General features: G+C 41.0%; 1 protein-coding gene across 6 annotated transcripts in view; it reads left to right on the top strand.

The window, feature by feature from the left end:
• Positions 1 to 12249: 12249 nt before the first annotated feature.
• LIN54 (lin-54 DREAM MuvB core complex component) overlaps positions 12250 to 22857 on the top strand; it is a 70140-nt gene continuing 59532 nt past the window's right edge. Inside the window, exon 1 of one of the 6 annotated variants that reach the window (XM_025426016.3) lies at positions 12250 to 12414. Coding sequence is in view for 2 of the 6 variants with exons in the window: in XM_025426006.3 (XP_025281791.1) it covers positions 13180 to 13201 (22 nt within the window). In the remaining 4 variants the exon portion in view is untranslated. Of the gene's footprint in view, positions 12415 to 12971; positions 13202 to 14393; positions 14712 to 22857 lie in introns of those variants that run through there. The other 5 variants (XM_025426042.3, XM_025426006.3, XM_025426033.3 and 2 more) reach the window with 5 other exon arrangements.

The raw sequence follows: 22857 nt of genomic DNA, 5'->3' as shown, positions 1-22857 counted from the left end.
GTTCTTTAAATAAATAAAATCTTTAAAAAAAAAGGGCAGCCCCGGTGGCGCAGCGGTTTGGCGCTGCCTGCAGCCTGGGGTGTGATCCTGGAGACGAGTCCCACATCAGGCTCCCTGCGTGGAGCCTGCTTCTCCCTCTGTCTGTGTCTCTGCCCCTCTTTCTCTCTGTGTCTATGAATAAATAAATAAAATATTAAAAAAAAAGCTAGTTCTTTAATAGATTTCTCAGGAAGGGCTCCTGGAAAACATAATTTTGAATGTTCTTGAATGTTGGAACTATCTTGTGCCTTTTATGTTTGAAAATCAGTTTTGTTAGATATAATAATCCTTGGATCATTTTTCACGAGAATCTGAAGTGTAGTGCTCCATTTTCTTGTGACCTAAAGCGTTGCTGAAAAATATCTCATGAGAATCTAATTTTCCTTTCCTCATAGGTCACCTGGTCTTTTTGCCTAGATGCCCCTCAGTTTTTTTCCCTTTAACATCAAGTAATTTTACTAGACTGTGTGTTGGTGTTGGTCATTCTGGGTCAATATTCTTAGATTAACAGTGTGCTCTTTCAATAGATAGTTTCAATTTTTTCAATAACATCTTTAATTATAGTTTTTGTACTTTCCCTATTCCTTTGGTTTCTTTCCTCAAAAATTACTATTGTCTTTATATTAGATCTTTTTTTTTAATTTTTATTTATTTATGATAGTCACAGAGAGAGAGAGAGAGAGAGAGAGAGGCAGAGACACAGGCAGAGGGAGAAGCAGGCTCCATGCACCGGGAGCCTGACGTGGGATTCGATCCCGGGTCTCCAGGATCGTGCCCTGGGCCAAAGGCAGGCGCCAAACCACTGCGCCACCCAGGGATCCCAATCTTTTTTATCTTAATATTAGTTACCTTTCCTCAATCTTTTCCTTTTTCAGATTTTTTATTTAATTTTTTTTCTTTTTACTCTATTTCTCTGAAGTCATTATCTGACACTTCTATTTACTTCTGGTTTCCTTCTAATTGAGTCTTCATTTCTAAAAAGATGTTTTTATTTTTTAAGATTTTATTTATTTATTTATTTTTAAATTTTATTTATTCATGAGAGACACAGAGAGAGGCAGAGACGCAGGCAGAGGGGGAAGCAGGCTCCATGCAGAGAGCCCCATGTGGGACTCCATCCCAGGTCCCCAGGATCACGCCCTAGGCGGAAGGCAGGCGCTAAACCCCTGAGCCACCCGGGCTGCTCAGATTTTATTTATTATTCATTTGAAAAAAAGAGAGCAAGAGCATGCACAAGCCAGGGGAGGGAGTGGGAGAAGCAGGCTCCCTGCTGATCAGGGAGCCCGATGCAGGGCTCAATCCCAGGACCCTGGGAGCATGACCTGACCCAAAAGCAGGTGGTTAATTGACTGAGTCACTCAGGTGCCCCTGATGTTTTTATTTCTAATTCTTACATGAGTTCTGCCACTCATTCTGGGTGTTTCTATTTCTTATTATATTGTTCTGTCACATTCTATATCATTTTCTTTTCAATTTAGCTAGTGTTAAAAATATATTAAGGCTCATCTTTTAAATTTAACTGGTGATTACCTTCCCTTTTCTACCACTTTTTCTTTATGTGAGGACAAATTTTAGCCCTTTCCTCACTTCTGGACACTTTAGCCCCCCATTGCCTCTGTATTATACATCAATAAATGAGACTTACAGAATATTTTTACTTTCACATCCTTTACTTGTGGTTGAGACCTTGGGAATATATTGACTTCTGTCCCCTCCACCCTTACTTAATTCCTCGGTTTCACTGAGATAGGTTAGTACCTTGTTCCATTTCAGTATTTGCTTCTCCTTTGCAGAATGTCTCTTCTATTTTAGGCATTCTTAAGTTAACACTTGGGTTATAATTCCCAGTCCCATTGGCATTATACTTACATCACTATCACTGTATAAATTCAAACTAAATTATTCATCACAAATTCCCCTTCTCTTCATCTTCCTTGTCTTGACAGGAGGTCTCTGTTCTGATTGTTTTGTTGTTTGGTAGTGCTCTCTCTTAAGTGATCAATCCCTCAAGGCTGTGCATGGGTAACATATTTGTGAACCTGTGCATAGTTGCAAATATCTTTCCATCATCTTGATGGTTGAATGAGATTTTGGCTGAGCTGCTGTCCTTTTCCCTCAGTGACCTATAAAATGTCACTCCACAGTCTTTGAACTTCCAGGATTTCAGATAAGGAGTCCAATGCCAGTGCTTTCTCTTCCTCTGTTACCCTCTCTCTTCTCTTCCATCTTTCCTCCCTCTCTCCCTCTTTCTCTATTCTCTCTTTTCCTTCTCTTTGAGAGATTGAATATGCAAGCAGACAATGACAAGACCATATGTAAAAATAAAACTGATTCATAGTCTCTAGCAACCAGTCCAGGAAATCAACTCACCATGTATCTGCAGCAGCCATCCCAGGAAGTCAAACAACTCCTGTAGTTACCAGCCCAAACTGGCCAGCGCCTCAATCATTGACAGCTTCCCTAATTTTTGCCTCAACCAGGGAATCCAAATATACTGCCCCCCAACCAATTACATAGGATACCCGGCTTCTAAGTTGCTCTTGACAGCAGGCCAACAACCTCCGATCAGGGCATACCTGAATTCCCTGTTTCCACTGCAAAGCTTTCCATTCCTCCGGCTGCCTTTGAGTATCTGTCAAACATAAGTGATGGTGGCCTAAATCCCTTATTATAGAAGCTCTCAGTAAATAGCCTTTGCTTGTTCTTATTTGGCTTTATTTCTCTACCTTCCTTCTTCTCCCTCTCTTGTTCTTCTTCCTCCTCCTCCTCTTTCTCTTTTTCCTCACTCCTCCTCTCCCACTACCACCCCCAGTCTCTGTTCTTGTTTTTCTTCTTTTTGTAAGTAACTTGTTTTTCCCACTTGAAAGTTTTTAAAGATCAGGTCTTTCTAGGAATTTCCCTCACACAAGGCTAGGTCTGTCTTTTCTCATTGATATTACCTGGAACTCAGTGACCCCTTTCATTTGCAGATGAATGTCTATCTTTAGGTCAGGGCACCTCTCTTTTTTCTGTTGCTTTCTCTCCTTCCAGAACTCCAGCAGATCAGGTCTTTCGGGATATATCTTCAAAATGATGTGTCTTTTTCATCATAATTTCTTTCTATATTTTTTTGCTCTGTGTTTTGAGATGTCTTTTCCACTTTTCAGGCCATTTAGCAAGATTCAATCATTCTCCTTCAATGCATCATCAGTGTTGTGTTTTTAAAATCATGACTTCTGTTTACTTGTGTAAAATGGTATCGCTGCTTTATTTATAATAGCCTCAAATGAAAACAACCCAAATGTCTATCATAAGGAAAGTGGGGGCTCCTGGGTGGCTAAGTGGTTGAGCTTCTGCCGTTTGCTCAGGTCCTGGGATTGAGTTCCACAACAGATTTCCTGCAGGGAGCCTGCTTCTCCCTCTGCCTACGTCTCTGCCTCTCTCGGTGTGTCTCTCATGAATAAATAAATAAAATCTTAAAAAAAAAAAAAGTGAATGGAGGAACTGTGGTTTATGTATTCAATAGACTACTACTCTGCATTAAAAAGGAAAAAACTACAGATATATGCAAGACTATGAATGAATCTCAAACATACCAAGTGAAAGAAAGCAGACATTAAAAAGAACATATAAGGGGTGCCTGCGTTGCTCAGATGCTTGAGTCTGCCTGTGGCTCAGGTCTTGATCTCTGAGCCTTGGGATCAAGATCCGCATTGGGCTCTCAGTTCAGCAGGAAATCTGCTTCTCCCTCTCCCTCTCCCACTACGTGTACTCTCTCTGTCTCTCTCTCTCTGAAATGAATAAATAAAATCTTTAAAAAAAAGAGATATAATAAGATTCCATCTACATGAAGTTCTAAGTCAAACAAAACTAATCTATGGTGATAGAAAATCAGAAATTACTAGGGAGGAGGAAATGGGGAAGGTTGGTAATTTACTGGGAAGTAGCAAGACGTGATGGAAGTATTCTATATGTTTACAGAGGTGTGGGTTACGTGGGTGGTATGGTATAGATTTACCAAAGTTCATCATACTGTACACTTAAGCTTTGTGCATTTTATTGAATGTAAAATCTCAATTTAAAAAAGGAATAAAAAAAGGAATAAAATGCTTTTTGTTCAATAGTCTTTTGTGTGTATTGAATTTAGTCTTAAGAGCTTTTATTTTTATATTTATATATTTATTTATGGTTCAAGAAGTCTTCTGTCTTCTCTAGTAGTTTCAAAAGCTAGTGCTCTGTCAGCTTCAAAGGAAGAGAAGTTTCAGTGGAACTGTTCTCCTTCCTTAAAGCTCCCTTTGTCAGGATACCCAGCAAGTCCTTCTTCTTCTTTTTTTTTTTTTTTTGACAATTTATCTCATTTTATCATATTTTTAATTGAAGTATAATAACATATGGGATTGTATTAGGTTCAGATATACAATACAGTGATTCAACAATTCTACACATTACTCAGTGCTCCTCATGGTAAGTGTACTCTTAATCCCTATCACCTATTTTACCCATCCCCTCACTCACCTCCCCTCTAGCAAACACCAGGGTGTTCTCTCTGTTTAAGTCTGTTTTGTTTGTCTCTTTTTTCTTTATTTGTTTTGTTTCATAAATCCCACATATGAGTGAAGTCATATGCTATTTGTCTTTCTCTGACTTCTTTCACTAAGCATAATACTCTCTAGATCCGGGATCCCTGGGTGGCGCAGCGGTTTGGCGCCTGCCTTTGGCCCAGGGCGCGATCCTGGAGACCTGGGATCGAATCCCACATCGGGCTCCCAGTGATGGAGCCTGCTTCTCCCTCTGCCTCTCTCTCTCTCTCTGTGACTATCATAAATAAATAAAAATTAAAAAAAAAATACTCTCTAGATCCATCCACATTGTTGTATATGGCAAGGTCCCATTCTTTTTTTATGTCTGAGTAAGATTCTTTACATATATATATATATATTCCACATATTTATTCATCTATCAATGAACCCTTGGGCTGCTTCCATATGTTGGCTTTTTTAGGTAATGCTGCAATAAACATAGAGGTGCATTTATCTTTCTGAATTAGTGTTTTTGTTTTCTTTGGGTAAATACCAAGTAGAGGAATTACTAGATGATATGGTAAAAAAATTAATTTTTTGAGGAACCTCTGTACTTTTCCACAGTGGCTGTACCAATTTGCATTCCCACCAAAAGTGCATGAGGGTGCCTCTTTCTCCACATCCTCACCAACACTTGGTATTTCTTATCTTTTTGATTCTAGCCATCTTGATGTGTATAAGGTAGTATCTCACTATGGTTTTATTTGCATGATTAGTGATTAGTGATGTTGAGCACCTTTTTTTTTTTTAAGATTTTATTTATTTATTCATGAGAAACAGAGAGAGAGACACACACAGGCGGAGGAGGGAGAAGCAGACTCCATGCAGGGAGCCTGACATGGGACTCGATCCCTGGTCTCCAGGATCATGCCCTTGGCTGAAGGCGGCGCTAAACTGCTGAGCCACCCAGGCTGCCCTATGTTGAGCATCTTTAGTGTCTGTTGGCCATTTATTTGTGTGTCTCAGAAGGTCCTCTTAAGAGCAGTGCCAGGGCAGGTACTCTCCTCCCACTTAAAGGACTGTATATCTTCACAGGCTATAGTTTCTCCATTATCTAGTTTGTTCTGATGCTCTTCCCTTTCTCTGTATCTCTGGACTCACTATAACTTGAGGCTCTTTTCATGCCATCTAGTCCTCCCTGTGTCTGTCTGCTGGTTCCCAAGTTATTCATGTTTCAGTTTGGGTCATCTAGTTGAATTGGAAGTGGGAGAGAAGGGTGAAAGATAATGTAATATGATTCATTTTTATAAACTAGCTGGTACCTGGAACTATGTGCCTTGTATTTAGTAAGCAATCAAAAAAATATTTGTCACACTGAGTAAAGAACATTGTTAGGTAAGTAAAGAGATCTAGAAAATCCCAGCATCGTTGAATGTTATGTTGTTTCCATCTCAATCTCCCTTCTCTGGAGGTGGCACTAAAATCAAGGAACATGAAAATCCAAAGGTTGATTTATTGAGGTAGAGAAGATGGTCCAAATCTGCCAACTATGGGAACAACCAAAAGCAAATAGTGAAATGTGGGTTGTAAAGCAAGAGTTCTGAGAGGAAGACCAGTAGGAAGGGATGGGTTAAGAGAGTAAGTTAGATGGACTATCTTGGGTAAAAACTGAGTGAGCACTGTGGGCCAACAATAGATACCCTTAGACTCTCTTAACAAAAATAATACCTGGAGACTTCCAGCTTCTGCCTAGGGACAGAAGGCTGAAAAGAGCATTGCTCCCACCACCATGACAATAAGTTAATTAAGCAAGCTACAAAATCATAACTTTTACTGAGCCGTTCAGAGAGCTGAGGTCACAGGGCAACTGACTAGCCTAAATCTAAGGAAAGACAAGTGCTTGTAAGCTAAGCACAGATGAGTTGCCAGCACTGGGTCATCTGTGGCACAGCATGTGAAGGAAGATGAAGCAGCCATTCAAACCGCAAAGAATCCTGCTAAATGTTTAAATAAATTGCTAAAAATTGAGTATGGGCTTGCATGTTTATAGAACCCCATGGAAGCTACAAAGATAAGGGGAGTTCACATGTACTCACTGGCTCTTCTCCAGAGAAGGTGTTTTGTAAATAAAAGAAAGGAAAAAAAGTTTACCTAGTTCCTAGTCTTCCTAGAGGCAGAAGTCATCTTCTTCTGTTAGGTGGAAGATGAGCACATTACTTCAAACAAATTAAACTGTGGGTCCAGGCCCAAATGAGCAAGGCCAACAGAAGAAAAGCACTTCCTATGTGTGTGAGCTCTTCTTTGAAGTTCCCATATCCTGTCTCAAGAGGTGCCTTTTTTCAGGATGACTGATGTTGGAAATACTTCCTTCAAGAGTAAAGCCCACTCCTAACCATAGGGATGGTTACACCTCTAGCAAGTCAAGTCCCTGCTTATCCACCAGGAATATGTTCTAATCCCCCTAGTGAGTGCCTGAAACTGCAGATATACGGAACCCTATATATTCTATGCTTTTTCCTGTACACACACACCTATGATGAAGTTTAGTCTATATATTAATCATGGTAGGAGATCAACAATAATAAAATAGAACAATTATAGCAATATATTAAATATAAAGTTATATGAATATGGTCTCTCTCACCTTGCGATGATACGAGATGATAGAATCCTACATAATGAAATAAAGTGAGGTGAGTGATGTAGGCATTGTGATTTAGTCTTAGGGTTAAGCTACTCTTGACCTGATGACATCTCAAGAAGGAGGATCTGCTTCTGGACCAGAGTTAACTGCAGGTAACTGAAACTTCGGAAAGTGAAATCACAGATCAGGGGTGGGGAGACACTGTAGATCAAAGCATTACAGAGAATCCTCTACTTCTATCCTCTTATTTTTTAAAAAGATTTATTTGTTTTAGAGATAAAGCATGTGTGAGCTTGTGCTAGTGGAGGAGAGGGCAGGGACAGAGGGAGGGGGAGAGAATCTCAAGCAGACTCCCTATGGAGTGCAGAGCTCAACTTGGGATGAGGGGCTCCATTTCATCACCCTGAGACCATGACCTGAGCTGAAATCAAGAGTCAGACACTCTGCCAACTGAGCCACTCAGGCACCCCTACTTTTGTTCTTTGAATTACAAAAACAAAACAGTTACAGAGGCAAATAAATCTTGCTGCCAGAGAAAAGGTATTTGAACTCTGCCTACCACCAAGAGATGATTTTAGTGGTTGATTTTTATTTTCAGATGGTTTGACATTATTATCACATCATGTACCATATGTGAAAAAACATAGGCTATGTTCAAAGTTATACTGATCTATATGGTCTTATTAGCACTGAGTATCAATGTATTTTGGAATTGAGGATAAATAATTTTAAAAACTTTTTCTCTTAAAAGCAACTTTAATGAAGTATAATTGACAGATAATAAAATGCATCCACTTTAAGAATACTCAATGAGTTTAGGAAATTTCATACCCTTATGCAACCATCACCACAAACAATGTCAAAAATATCCCATCATTCTAGAAAGTTCCTTTCAACCCCTTTGGACACAATCAAGCTCCATAATAAAAAACCTATTTCTGCACTGGCATATATGGATATTCACATTAAATGGTGTAAAGAATATTAATACCTTATGTCATTTTGGGCCAGGTTTGTCTGCTGAGTTTGCCATAAGCTTCATGAAACCCTTTAGTTCTCAAAAGTTTTGGATTTTGAAACTGTTGATAAGGGACTATAGATCTGTTATAAAAGAGTTATATGATAATGGGAAAGAATACAGTGATAATTACATTTATATAGATGTTTAGTTGCTTGTATAGAGATATCTGGACTAATGGCACATGGACTCATGAACTTCTGGGTAATCTTTTTGAAACTAAGCTATTTTAAGAAAATTTTATTAACTACTGTATAGTGTGTATCTAATAGTATACTTGACACATAATGGGTACCCTGTTATACAGTTCATTTTTTCTACTGATAATTCTACCCAACTCATACTTCTTTAATACTACTCTTTTCTTTTTTGTTAATTAAAAAAAAATTTTATTTTAAATAGACTCCACACCCAACATGGGGCTTGTATTCATGACCCTGAAATTAAGAGTCACATGCTCTATCGACTGAGCCAGCCAGATGCCTGTATGCCACTATCTTTTCTTTTTCTGAATTGATATTTTCCTCAGATACCTTTATTTATTTAGAAAGCTCTGATTTGGGATCCCTGGGTGGCTCAGCGGTTTAGTGCCTGCCTTCGGCCCAGTGTGTAATCCTGGAGTCCTGGGACGAGTCCCACGTTGGGCTTCCTGCGTGGAGCCTGCTTCTCCCTCTGCCTGTGTTTCTGCCTCTCTCTCTCTCTCTCTCATAAATAAATAAAAATCTTAAAAAAAAAAAAAAGCTCTGACTTTTCTGTTTATTGTTTATCCTTTTCTCTTTAACTGTGCTATCCAATATATAGTCATCAACCACACAGGGCTATTTAAATTTAAAGATAATAAAATAAAATGAAAAAGTCAGTTTCTTAGCTGCAGTAGCCACACTGCAGTGGTCTATGTGGGCTATGTCTACTGTATCAGATACTGTGAATATAGAACAGTTCCACCATTGTGGAAAGTTACATTGGATAGAGCTGCTTCATCTTGTTTGCCATTTTATTCCCAGTGCCTTTCATGATGCTTGGGATGCAGTAGATGATCAACAAATATTTGCTGAGTAAATGTTTTCAGTTTATCTGTAAAAGCCTTCAGGCAAATATAAAGCAAAGGTTTTTTTTTTTAATTTTTTTATTATTTATTTATGATAGGCACACAGTGAGAGAGAGAGGCAGAGACACAGGCAGAGGGAGAAGCAGGCTCCATGCACCGGGAGCCCGACGTGGGATTTGATCCTGGGTCTCCAGGATCGCGCCCTGGGCCAAAGGCAGGCGCCAAACCGCTGCGCCACCCAGGGATCCCAAAAGGTTTTTTTTTTGAAATAGGAATGTTTGAATTGGGGGCAGCCCTGGTGGCTCAGTGGTTTAGCGCCTCCTTCAGCCCAGGGTGTGATCCTGGAGACCCGGGATCAAGTCCCACGTCGGGCTCCCTACATGGAACCTGCTTCTCCCTCTGCCTGTGTCTCTGCCTCTCTCTCTGTGTCTCAAATAAATAAAATCTTAAAAAAAAACAAACAAAACTATTTGAATAGCAGTGACTCTTAGGAGCCTAAAGACTTTCTTTGAAAAGGTAAAAAATTAGGTTCCATTTTATGTTGTATTGTAGCTTTGACTATTAATGATTTTTAGTAATTGAGCATTTACCAAATGCCAGGCACTGTTCAAATTGTTTTATGCATATTTCTTCAGTAACTTTCACAACTACCTTATGATGTCTACATTAGTCTCAATTTACAGATAAGGAAACTGAAACAGAGGTGGAAGGTAACTTGCCCAGGATCATTTAGCTACTAAGTGGCAGGGCCAGAATTTGGACACAGGCAGTCTGGCTCCAGATGTTAAGCAATTAACTACAACACTAAACTCTGTGATTTTATTTATTTATTTTTAGAGAAGGAGAGGTGGATGGGGAGAGAGGGCAGAAGGAGAGGGAGAGAGAGAATCTTAAGCAGGTTCCATGCCCAGTGTGGAGCTTGACACCAGGCTGAATCTCACAACCCTGGGATTACCTGAGCCAAAACCCCAAGTCAGACACTTAACTGACTGAAAAAGTTTTTATTTATTTGTTTGTTTGTTTAAGAGTGAGAGAGAGCATGAGCAGTGGGGGTGGGGGCAAAGGGAATGAGACAGAGGGACAAGCAGTGTCCCTGCTGAGCAGGGAGAGGGAGCCCTACATGTGGCTCCATCCCAGGACCCTGGGATCATGACCTGAGCCAAAGGCAGACATAACCAACTGAGCCACTCAGGTGCCCCTTTATGATTATTTTTATTTTTTATATGATTATTTTTAATAAAGACCATTTAGTCACTTCTTTCCAGTATTCAAACTTCTATTTTCTTTTTTTCTTATTTAATTGCATTTAGCAGGACACCCTAGAAAATATTAAATAATAGCTGCTATAGCCCTGCATCTTTCTGGGTCCCTGATTTTAACATGAATACTTCCATTTCACTCTAAGATATGTTACTGTTGTTTTCTAATGATTATCTTAATTCATTTAAAGACAAGTTCTTTTATTTCTAGAACATTTATTTTTAAATTTCAGAAATGGCTGTTGAATGTTATACAATGCATCACTAGAGAATATCATTTGGTTTTTCTCCTTTAATAAATTACCTGACATTTTATAGTGTTAAACCACCATTCTTGGAATATAACCATGCTATGTCATGTTACGAATTCTTTTCATTATCACATCACTGTTTTCAACACTTTAATACCCAATTTTCTTTGCAACAAAGTCACAGGCGAATTCCTCTCTTTCTTGACATAATGTTTGTCTTGGGCTTTGATACTAGGGTTATGGTAAGGTTGCAGAATAAACAAATTTTCTCTTTTTGGGATAGTTTCCCTAGAATCCAGCCAGGGTCTGATACCCCATCTCAACTCCCTTCTTCCTTCTAGAGGTGTCCGTAGTACTCAAGAGGTGTCCTTCAGCTGTCAAGGTTCCTCCTAAACTGGACGGATCCCCAACAAAGCCTATGTATCATTCAGTTTTCTCCCTTTCCTTGCACTGGCTTCCAAGCCTTTTCTAAGTTCATGCCACTTGCTTGCCATTGAGTTTGCTATGGGAGATTTGAGTGGTGTTGATTTTTGCAGAATAGAACTAACATTGTAGGTGGGAACTGTGTAGGTGCTCGACACCTCTCACTTCATTTAATCCTCAAAATCCTGGGATTTTTATTTTGTAGACGGGAAAAGGAAGTTGATAAATTGCTATACACCACCGTGTGAGGTGCCAGAATTTAAAACCAGGACTCCTTACTTGATTCCAAAGCAACCGCTGCTCCCACTACAACAGAAGTCTCACCTGTTCCCATTATGTTCCCTGGCCAGTCTCTCACGTTGACTTGTCCTCCTTTAGCAATTACAGACTATACTACATCACTTGACGTTACCCTCTTTTGTATGTTTTGTTTGTTTCGTCTGTGTATTTCTTGTCTCACACAGCAGTTATTAACTGAGTGCCCGTTTATCTGACTCCGTTTGGCTATCTTCTTATTTTATAATAAGGGATGGGGGGGGCGGGGAGGAAGGAAAAGGTGACTAAATGCAAATCATTTTGATTATGTTAGTTTTAGCTACCCATTGCAAAAAGTCCCTTTCAAAATAAGTTTAACTCTGCCTGGTCTCCCAGGGACTTTTGAGCGATCCCTGCAAAATCAGTGCCTAAAAACGGAGAGGGCATCTGTGAATATTGATCACCCAAGCACATCAAACAGTGGCAGTGTGCTGGAGATCGCACTCACAGCCGCAACTTCCTAACAAGGAAAACTAGCAGACGAGCCACTCTCTCTCTACCGCAGGAGCAAGCCGTCTCCCCCCCCCCCCCCCCCCCCCCGGCCTCAGCCAAATGGAACTTTCCTGCGAAAGCTTTGACGGAGCGCTCACCGAGAGTCACGTGGAGCTGGAGCGTACTCCCGCGCCTTGCGGCGTGACGCGGGGCTCGGGTTGCTAAGGGGCGGGGCAAGGCGCCGCGGAAGGGGCGGGGCGAAGGAAGCCAGCGGGGTAGGCGGGGCCGCCGGAGTCGAGGGGCGGGCGGAGAGGGGCGCGCGGGCGGGGAGGGCCTGGCGTATTATGGGATGCGGCGGTGGAATGGCGCTGGGCGCGTGATTTTGAACAAACCCGGGTCTGTGTCTCGGAGGCGCCGCCGCCGCCGCGGCTGCTGGGAGCCTAGGGAGCGTGGCGCGAGGAGCAGGCGGCGGCGCCGCCGGCTTTGGTGAGTGTCAGCCCCGAGGGTGGGGACATCTGGGCGGGCGGGCGGGAAGGGGACGCCGGCCCCCGCTGCGGGTGGTGGAGCGGGCGGAGGGCGCCGGACCGCCCCCCCGGGAGCCCGGGCTCGTGGGTCTTGGCGGAGAGCGGGAAGCTGGCGGCTGGGGGCTGCCGCGCCTCATCCCCGGGCCACAGGGGGCGGGAGGATCCTCCCGGCTCGGCCTCTTCCCGCCGGCACCCGGGAGGGCGGCTGTCACCCGGCGGGGCCGGCGCTGGGCCGGCCGCCCGCCCTTCCCGGCAGTCGGCAGGAAGGGTTCCGGCGGCTGTTGACACGCACCTTGCGTGGCCCGAGAAGCCGACCGTGTCGGCCCTCGGATTCTGGGAACCGGTTCTGCTGCTGTGTCATTTTGTACCAGCCCCTCCTTTCATTGCTGCCCGCCGCCCCGTTCTTCCTACGCCCCTTTTGTATGGTCTCGTCTCCGTGTGTGTCCGTTTTCCTCGCGAAGCCCACCAGCTAAATGTCATAATGTCTCCGAGGTGCACGGGGAAAGGGCGGGGGCCGGGACTTGGCTTGGCCAAGCAACGGTAAACACCAAGCGGAGTGCGGGTGGACGGGGCTGGAGGGGGCTGGAGAGGTGGACATAAAGTTTACAGATGAGGAAACTGGGCAGACTTGAGACTCTCAGGCTCAGCAGGCTGCGTAGATAAAGAGCGATTGGGCCGGGGGTAGATGGCACTTGTTTAAAGCCTGAATCTCCTTCCTGGCTTTTATATGGAGTTGTCATTCAAGAAAGGTAAGCAAATGAAATGGCTTCCACCTTACTCTTTTTAGACTAACTTCTTACAAATACAGTAGGATGGTCCTGTTCTCAACCTTGAAATTTAATTTTGATCGTTGCAGGTAGGTCTCTCAGAGTTCATACTGTGGTTCAGTGGTGGGTTTAGAATTCAGCTTTTGAATGCGTGATTACCAAGTCTTTCTGAACTTAACAGAGATAACCAATTTGGGTTTGTTTTGTTTTAATTCTGGTCTTGTCGCAAGCCTTGCAGCTTATGGTTTCGTGTTATTTTTTAGTTGATTAAAAAAATGCTTACGTTATTTTTTAGTTATTAAACCGCATAATGAGAGTAGTTGGTGGGAAAGATGGGTAACTGAGGTCTTGTTCTAAAGCAAGCTGTTTATTTTGTCTGTATTGAACAAATATATCTGTGGCAGGTTTTTTTTTTTTTCTTAATTTGGTGACAGATCTTAAAAAAACACTTGGCAAATAATTTTAGAGATATGTTTTCGGTATTTACAAGTTGGGCTTTGACATCTTAAACCCATAGCAAATTGGAAGCCACAGTGTTCACGGACAGAAATGATCAGATGAAATGGAGCGGAGAGGAAAACAGTTCAGAACTGCGTTTTTAAGACTAGACCACAGCTAGTTTTTCCGCACATCCTCAGCATGAGCATCAATGCCTGTACTTTACAAATGTGCCCGAGAGATGAGGCATGCATATGGGAATGGGTCGTTCTGTCAAAGTGGTGCTGGCGGTGGAGGGAAACGTCAGAGTGGGTGACATTCAAGGTCTTTGTCCGTGTTTTTAGTCTCTGGAATGAGCGGAGTGAATCAAACGCATTCCATCATCCGTCTCAAGTTGCTATTCTGAGAATGAAAGAGTTCGGGTTCCTTATTGTCCTTCTGCCGACTTCCGTGTGGCTTTTGCTCTTCAAAACAAAAACATGCCGGACTTGGGACTCGGCAGGTAGAGCGACTTCCTTTCGCGTAGCTGCCGGGCCCGCAGAAGCACCATCTTTCGCTGTGGGGTGAAAGGTCTCGGCGTGGGCTGTGTGCGCGTTTGTGTCTCCCTGTGCATTTGAAGGTTGGCGGGGCGGGCGGGAGGTTTCCCCGGATATGTGGGTGTGCGCCTCTCCGGAGGGGAGGGCCCGGGAGGGGAGGAGGAGGAAGGGGGAGGGTACTGGCGGCGGCGGCGGCGGCGGCGGCCCGGGCTCGGGCTGTCGGGGAAGCTGCTGAGCTGTGATGGTGATGACGAGGTGAAAATGGCGGATCTTTCGAAATACAATCCCGGCCCCTGACATACCAGAGGCGGCGGCAGCGGCGGCGTCGCCACCCGGGCTCCCTCCCCGGCCCCCCGGTCCCCTGGAGCGCTCCACTTTGGGCAAACTGGGAAAGGAAGCGGCTGGCCGGAGCGACCGTGCACGGGCAAAACAAGCACCGCCCGGGCTCGGAATTGCCCGGGACCTTCGGGAGCCCCCACCTCGGAGCCAGAGGGAGGAGAAAGCGGCAGCCGCTGGAGGTAGAGGAGAAGGGCTATCCGAGGGCTTCTCTGCAGAGATCTCTTCTCTTTAGGGGGGTGATGGGTAGGGGCGGAATTGCGTTGTGGATCAGGGAATGACTAGTCCAGAGTGCAGAGAACCAGTAGCCTCGTAATGACATCAACATTATTCTGAGTGTTAAGAGGGCTCGAGTTTGCTCTTACACCTAAGGCTGCCGCTGAGGCCTAGAGGAACCGCTAGCACTTACCATAATTTCCTGACTTAATATTTAAAACATCCACTGTGGTCGGTGTCGGTTTGATGATGTTCAGTTTATAGGGTTGAATGTTTCTTTAGAGAGGCAGAGCATAAGCATTTTATTCTGCATTTAAGCTCTGTGTTTTAGGTCATAGTCTATAACTTGTTGGGGTGTGGATGCTCACATTTTTGGAGCATATGGACTAGTTTTGTAACAATTAAAAAGGCTGTCTTTTTCTTTTATGGCTCTCTCATCCATAGAGTGACCCTTTTGCCTCTGCCGTTTGGCAAATAGCGATTGAGATACTGTCAGTCATATTTCTTACCCATTTTCCCTGCCCCTCTCCAATCCATTTCGTCAATTTGGTGGCTAACGTTATGGAATATTTTGCAGGATGTAGATTTTATAATCCAAGTGAAATACAGCTGTGGGAGCTCTATTTTGGCTCACAAGTTTTACCTTCCTTGTTATGGAAGTTATAGCTTGATGTGAGGACATTAAGTTGATAGAGATGAACTCTATCTGGACTTGTTAGCTCTTTGTTTAAAGAGCTGGAGCATTGGATTGATTGACCTTATGACCATAGTTTAGGGCCACAGTATAATTTTGTTTCGTTACCTAAAGATCCATGTATGTTTTAGATTGTCCGGCAGATCCCTCAGGAGGTCTGTCTGCTTGCACACAACAGTAGTGTTACTGAAAAGTTACATGTGAATCAAATTTTTATACTTTAATTTGGGGTCCTCTGGTTTTTTTCTAGCCTTTGTAGTAGAAGGTTGGGTCAGTGACAATGAGTACATGAGCCTGTACAGGTGAATATTTAAGAAATGCCTGCTGGTAATGTTTATGATTAGCAGTAATTTCCCTTATCCAAGTTTCTTACAAAGAGATGATGTCATAGAATGACATACAATATGTATTTTATTCAGAGGAGAAATTTTTGCATGTATCTGTGTATGTAACTTAGACATTTGGCTTTCACTCATTAGAAATATAAGGAACTAAAAAAATTAAGGAAAATAACTGCAGAAGTACTCAGAAGCTTTAGTTAATGAATTTTTGGTTAATCATTTGTTTGGTGTTCTTGTATTATCCAGTAGGGATTTGGTTCTGCTTTTTCTTGTGTTGCAATTATTTGGTACATGTCAACTAGCTGCTAAATTAGTAGTAAAACTCAGAATTTGGAAAGTAATTAAAATAGAGAGTAAAATACTTTTTATTGGCTTTTTCTTTTAATTACAGAGAATTATTGTCTTTTTGTGATTTTTGTGTGTGTGTGTGATTGTCTTTAAAGGCCAGTTTTCAGATTGTTATGGTTAGAACAATTGTCTATTAAGATTAGAAGTGTGTTATAAAGAAATGAAGTAAGGATTATGCTACCAAAGATAGTCAAGTGACTTTTTTGGGGAAGAAGTACATTATAGATTTTCATTACTTATTTCAAGTGTTACTATTGAGTATTTCTTATGTGTCCCATACTGTGCGAGGGATAGGGCATATCTCAATATCACTGCCTCAGGAAACTTTGAGTTTAGGAATGGTTGGGAGGTAAAGTTGGAAGGATGGGTTGAGTAGAGCTTTAATGCAGAAGGCCTTGAGAGTTAACAGAAAATTTTAAAGTAGGAGAATGATGGCCTCAGAGATGCACTCAAGGAAGAAGAAAATCCAGTTTTTTACGTAAAATGTGTTACTGGTTAGGAGAGAGGTAAAAGTACCATAGTATGTTCCAAACTTCAGAGATGTGGCAATTCTTGGTTGCAATGGGAAAGAGACATTGTGAAGGTGTAATCTGCATGGTATATGCCAGATTAACAGTTCTATGGATAGATGTCAAACATGACAAGAACCTAAGCCCTGTTGTTTGATAGAATATTGAAGTTAATTGAGATGGAGAAAGAGGAAAAGAATTTTCATTTGAGTTATAATTACCACATAACTATTTTCATAATAACGCTTCAAATAAACGGAGGCTTAGTGAGATTACTGCTTAGGGTTATGTGTTAAACAACTAGAATAGCTAACATTTGGAAATGGGTCTTTCTGATTTGAATCCCCATTTTTTGCCCACCATATTATTCTTAAGCATGAAAAAAAAATATATATATATATAGTCCCCCCCACATGGGGGAAAAATATTGTGGGTCCTTATATTGGCCTAAGTACTTTTTAAAAAATATTTAATTTTTAGGTGTACATAAATAATAAAAGATGTACATAAATATAGATTCCTATGTTTATTTGCTTTTTTGTAAGTATCAAACACAAGTAGATTACCCATAATGCCCTCCACAAAGTTGGGAAGCAATAAGTATTTGTTATTAAATGACTGATAAAAATCTTAACCAATTAAAAATTAAGAGAACCTTGTCAGTTTTAAGATGGAATGTAATTGCAAAGGATGTTGGTTAAAAATTAATTTTGAGTATTTAAAAACTTATTTGAGAAGGAGTTTCTCAGTTTGTGCCTTGTGAGTTTATTTGAAGTGTTGTGAAGTCTCAGAGCATTATATAAACCTATCTTACTCAAAAAGACAAACCAAAGTTATCTTAGTAAATAATGCTAGAATTTTAGATGCTATCCATTCTCCATAGTTAATTATTCATTCTTCGAGTTTGTATTGAGAGGTTATTATTTGGCAGCTCTGTTCAAGGCATTGGAGATAGGGGATCTAGTGATGAAGACAGACTAGTCCCAGTTCTTGTGGAGCTTGCATTTTAAAGAAGTAGGGGAGGAAGAATCAGACTATAAACAAAGATACTTTCTGATTGTGATAGATGCTATGATGGAAATACCAGTAGGGTAATGTGATAGAATACTTAGGATAGTGGAGATGAAAGTGGGGGTGCTATTTTAGGTAGATCTTAAAATGTAATACAATTGAGACAAATATAGAAATCATTAGATTTTCTGAAACAGTAAATCTTTAACATTCAGTAGACTTAAACCATTCAACCATGTTCAACTGTGAGGAGGAAAAGCTCAATGTATTGATCCAGAATCATTCTTTGCCTTTAGAACTTTGTTTTATGAACAAAAAATATTGGAGTCATGGGGAATATGTTGTATGTTCTGTCTTCTTTCCTACCATACCTTGACAAGTAACCCTTTGTAAAGATGAGATGGAGTAAAGCTCCTCAGTACTACTGGCTTGTGGGAATTCTCTCTTTTCTTGGAGTGGTCCTCAACATAGTGATGATGAGGTTGCATGTGCTAGTACATATCTTCCATTCCTAAGGGATAAAATTAGAGTGATGATTCATGTAGCTTCATGGCCAAACCCTTTCCTGCCATGCCCACAGCTCCTTTGAGAGTTTCTTTTAGCACAGGCCACCATGCCTTGCATGTGACCCTGATTGAAATGGATATAGATGTCTAATGGTAAAGCAGTTATCATAGTCTCAGTAGCTTTGAGGTATGCTGGCTCCAGAATTCTGCACAGCCTCACACTACATAGAGACTAGCCAAATTGATCAGACTTTTTCTTCTTAGAAGTTTGAACTTTACTCTTAGTTCAAGGGGGACTCTAGTACTGTAATTCCTACTCTTTTTTTAATGGGACAAATAAAAAGACATGTTATTCTGAATAGCAGGCTTCAAAATATATAAAGCAAAAAAAAAAAAAAAAAAAGGAAGGCACACATGAGGAGAAATAGACAAATTCACCATCATATTTAGGGATTTTAACAGCCTTTCTCAGTAACTGATAGAAGAAGAAAAGGTAACAATATAGAAGATATGAACTGCACTATCAACCAACATGATGTAATTGACATTGGTAGAATACTACCCTCAGCAACTATAGAATACATATTCTTTTCAGGTGCCTATGCAGTGTTCACCAAGGTAGACCATATACTAAGCCGTGAAACAAGTCTCTAATTTCAAATGATGGAAATGTAGAGTATTACATTCTTTGGCAATAATAGGAGTAAATGGGAAATCAATAATAAGATAGAAAATCCCCGAATAGCATACTTCTTAATTTTTCCATTTATCAAAAACAAAATCACAAGGAATATTAGAAAACATTTGAAATGAATGCCAAATTAAAAATAGAATGAAATTATGGGATCCCTTGGTGGCGCAGCGGTTTGGCGCCTGCCTTTGGCCCCGGGCGCGATCCTGGAGACCCGGGATCGAATCCCACGTCGGTCTCCCGGTGCATGGAGCCTGCTTCTCCCTCTGCCTGTGTCTCTGCCTCTCTCTCTCTCTCTTTCTCTCTCTCTGTGTGACTATCATAAAAAAAAAAAAAAAGAATGAAATTAGTAGAATGCAGCTAGAAGTTTGGGAAAATTTTTTAATATTAAGTGTTTATTTTAGGAAAGAAGAAAGATTTAAAATCAGTGATCTAAACTGAGGGCTTTAGGGCAGCCCCGGTGGCTCAGCGGTTTACCGCCTGCCTTCAGCCCAGGGCGTGATCCTAGAGACCCAGGATCAAGTCCCACGTCAGGCTCCCTGAATGGAGCCTGCTTCTCCCTCTGCCTGTGTCTCAGCATCTCTTTCTCTCTCTCTGCCTCTCTCTCTCTCTTTCTCTCTCTCTCTGTCATGAATGAATAAATAAAATCTTAAAAAATAAAATAAAATAAAATAAAATAAAATAAAATAAAATAAAATAAACTGAGGGCATTAGACATACTTTTTTTCTGGGAAGAGCCAGATAGCAAATATTTTATACTTTGGAGGCATGTGAATCTGGTATATATATATATATATTTGTATATACTTTTTTTTTCTCAGCTATTTAGAAATGTAAAAACCATTCTTGGCTGGAGAGCAGTAAACAGATTCTGGGCCTGACTTGGTCTGTGGAGTATAGTTTTCTGAACCTTGATCTATGCCTCCATCTTAAACTTCTAGAAGAACAAATGAAACTTAAAGCAGAAGGAGGGAGGTAAAGATAAGAGTCAATTAAATAAGAAATGGACAAAGAATTGAGAAAATCAGTGAAGGCAAAGTGATTCTTTGAAAAGATCAATAAAATTGATAAATCTCCAGCCAGACTGGTGAAAAAAAAGAGAAAACAAATGACCAAAGTGAGGAATGAGAAGTTGACATTTTTACAGACAATAAAATAAAACAATATTATGTATACCTTAATGCTAATACATTTGGTAACTTAGAGGAAATAAACAAATTCCTTAAAGGACACAAACTATCAAATATCAGAGGTCGCAGTATAACCGGAACATCTCTATATCTATTGAAGAAACTGAAGTTATAGTTAAAAGCAAGAAAGCTTTATGTCTAGATGGCTTCATTGGTGAATCCCAACAAACATTTCAGGAAGAAATAGTAACAATTCTATGGGAACTTTTCCTGAAAGTTGAAGAAGAGGCAACATGCCTCAGAACATTTTATTAGGCTAGGATTATCCCCAGACAGTCACTATAAGGAAAAAAAAAAAACATGAAAAACTACACACCAATATCCTTCATGAATGTAGACAAAAATGCCTAACAAAATATTAGGAAATAGAATTCAGTAATATATGCAAAGTATAATACATCATGACTGAGTAGGGCTTATTTCAGGAGTGGAAGATTGGCTTAATAATAAAAAAAAAAAATCAGTTAATTAAAAGGCCGAAAGAGAAAAGCTGTGTGATTATCCCAATAGTGTAAAAAAAGCATGTGAGAGAGATACCCATTTATGATTGGGGGGAAAACCACACCCAATTCTGTAAACTAGAATATATAGTAAACTTCCCCAACCTGGTAAAGGGAATTTATGAAAAATCCACAGTTAACAAGTAAGTTTGGGAACAAGGCAAAGGTGTCTGCTCTTATTACTTTTATTCAACATTTTACTGGAGGTCTTAGCCAGTGTAGTAAGGCAAGGAAAAGAAATAAAAGACATGCCAAGTGGAAGGAAAGAAATACAGACGTTATGTTCAGACAATGTGGATTGTATTTGTAAAAAATCTTAAGGAATGTACTTCACAAAACCACTAAAATAAGTGAGTTTACCCAAGTTGTAGACTACATGGACAATACAAAAAAAAAAGTTGTATTTGTATATAATAGCAGCAGACAATAGGAAAATGGGGAAAAAAGACCATTTGCAATGGATCAAAAAGCATGAAACACTTAGGGATAAATTTATGTGCAAGACCTTTACACTTAAATTACAAAACATTGCTGAGGTAAATAAGTAGAGAAATATATGGTTGGGAGATATTTTCCAGTGGTCTTTTCAAGTGAGGCAGTGAGTGTCCTTTTAAATAACCATTCCTAGGATGTTTGTGTAGTATACAGCCTTGAATGATAGATATAGTGATTCCTAGGGCAGATTTGCTTGTTGTGCAGTATAATAAAGATAATATCTTCCTGTGGACAAAAGGGCAGGTATGCTTCGGCCCATTATAAATGAATCAGGTACTCTGAGCTCAGGGTTATTATTAGTTGTGATACAAACCCTGTGCCTGCACATCATCTACTTGGGCCTCTCCATTCACCCTGTGGGACTTGCCAGCAACTGGAAGAACTCATACACACACGATGCTCATGTTCCTATGTCTGTACCTAGGACAACTGTAGTCTGCCAATATCTGTGAAATGGTAACAGGGTACTTTGTTAGTTTGCAAAGAGAGTCTAAAATCTCAGATCCCTCACAGTTCTTGGCAGTTTTGACCATGAAAATGGAGTGTTGACAGAGACCTAGCTTTCTGAAAGAGGAGGATGATAGCCTGGTGGGTTAGGTTAGGGGATATGAAAAGACTATGGCATTTGGTAGTGAATGCTCTCACTCAAGTGGTAGGCAAGGGTGGCAGGGGCAAGGGGAAAAAGTCTTCCAGTATTCTACCTCTTAATATATATTTAGGGGCTGAATTGAGAGCCCAAACAGTGCTTTGGTTGTTGTACACTCAACTCTGTAGCTCCAGCTGAAAAGCAGTGTGGCTGTAGCCACCGGGTTAAGGAATCCCCAAAGCTGAGATAATGGTGTCAGAAATAGGACACCAGAAATGGTGTCATGGGATATAGAATTTTGGGTGTATTAAAAGTTTGTTTAGTTGAGTTGTAACTGTGAGTACTTGAAACTGAAAGTAAATGCACTGCCAGGCCACTATCTCCTTCTGTGACTTGACTTCTCCCTCATCCTGCATCTTCAGATGCTTTAAGAAGAAAGATTAATAAAGCTTGGGCAAAGATCTGCCGGTCCTTAGTGGGGGACTAAAGGCCATATCCACATGTCCAAATATGCTGGGGGAACTTCAGGGAGAGCAGGGAGTCAAACTTCTATGGTTGTGTTGGGTACTGGTACCCAAGTCGTCATCCTGCCTTGTTCTGTGGGGGATAGAGTGTGTTAGAAGCAACTGATGGGGCTTGGACAATGTTTGCAGTAGGGAAAGGAAGCTAGTACGGCATTGTGGGTCAGGCCCTTTGTTGTTATATACTGTTTCTATTGCTGCAAGTATAATTGGTGTTGATGTTTTTGCATGCCTATTGTAAATTCCCATAAATATCAGAGGAGATTCGGATCAGAAAGAGCTGCATGTAGAGAAGTGCTAGTACTTTGGGGTCTCAAAACACCAATGATTCCTTTTAGCTACAAGTTATTGTGAGTGGTGATTTTATTTATTTATTTTTTAAAGATTTTATTTATTTATTCATGATAGTCACACAGAGAGAGACAGAGAGGCAGAGACACAGGCAGAGGGAGAAGCAGGCTCCATGCAGGGAGCCCGATGTGGGATTCGATCCCGGGTCTCCAGGATCACGCCCCGGGCCAAAGGCAGGCGCCAAACCGCTGCGCCACCCAGGGATCCCGACTGGTGATTTTATAGTGTATATAAAGAATTTCTCCAACTCAGTAAGAAGACAAAAAAGCCAGTATTGTTTTAAGGAGGAAAAAGATTTTAACAGTCTTTTCGAAAGAAGATACACAAATACACTATGTATGTGAAAAGATGCTCAGCACTGTTAGTCAT

This window comes from Canis lupus, chromosome 32, assembly GCF_003254725.2.
Source record: "Canis lupus dingo isolate Sandy chromosome 32, ASM325472v2, whole genome shotgun sequence".
In the NCBI taxonomy this organism is placed as follows: domain Eukaryota; kingdom Metazoa; phylum Chordata; class Mammalia; order Carnivora; family Canidae; genus Canis; species Canis lupus.
The sequence above is the reverse complement of the archived record's forward strand: the minus strand, read 5'-3'. Positions and strand labels throughout refer to the sequence as shown.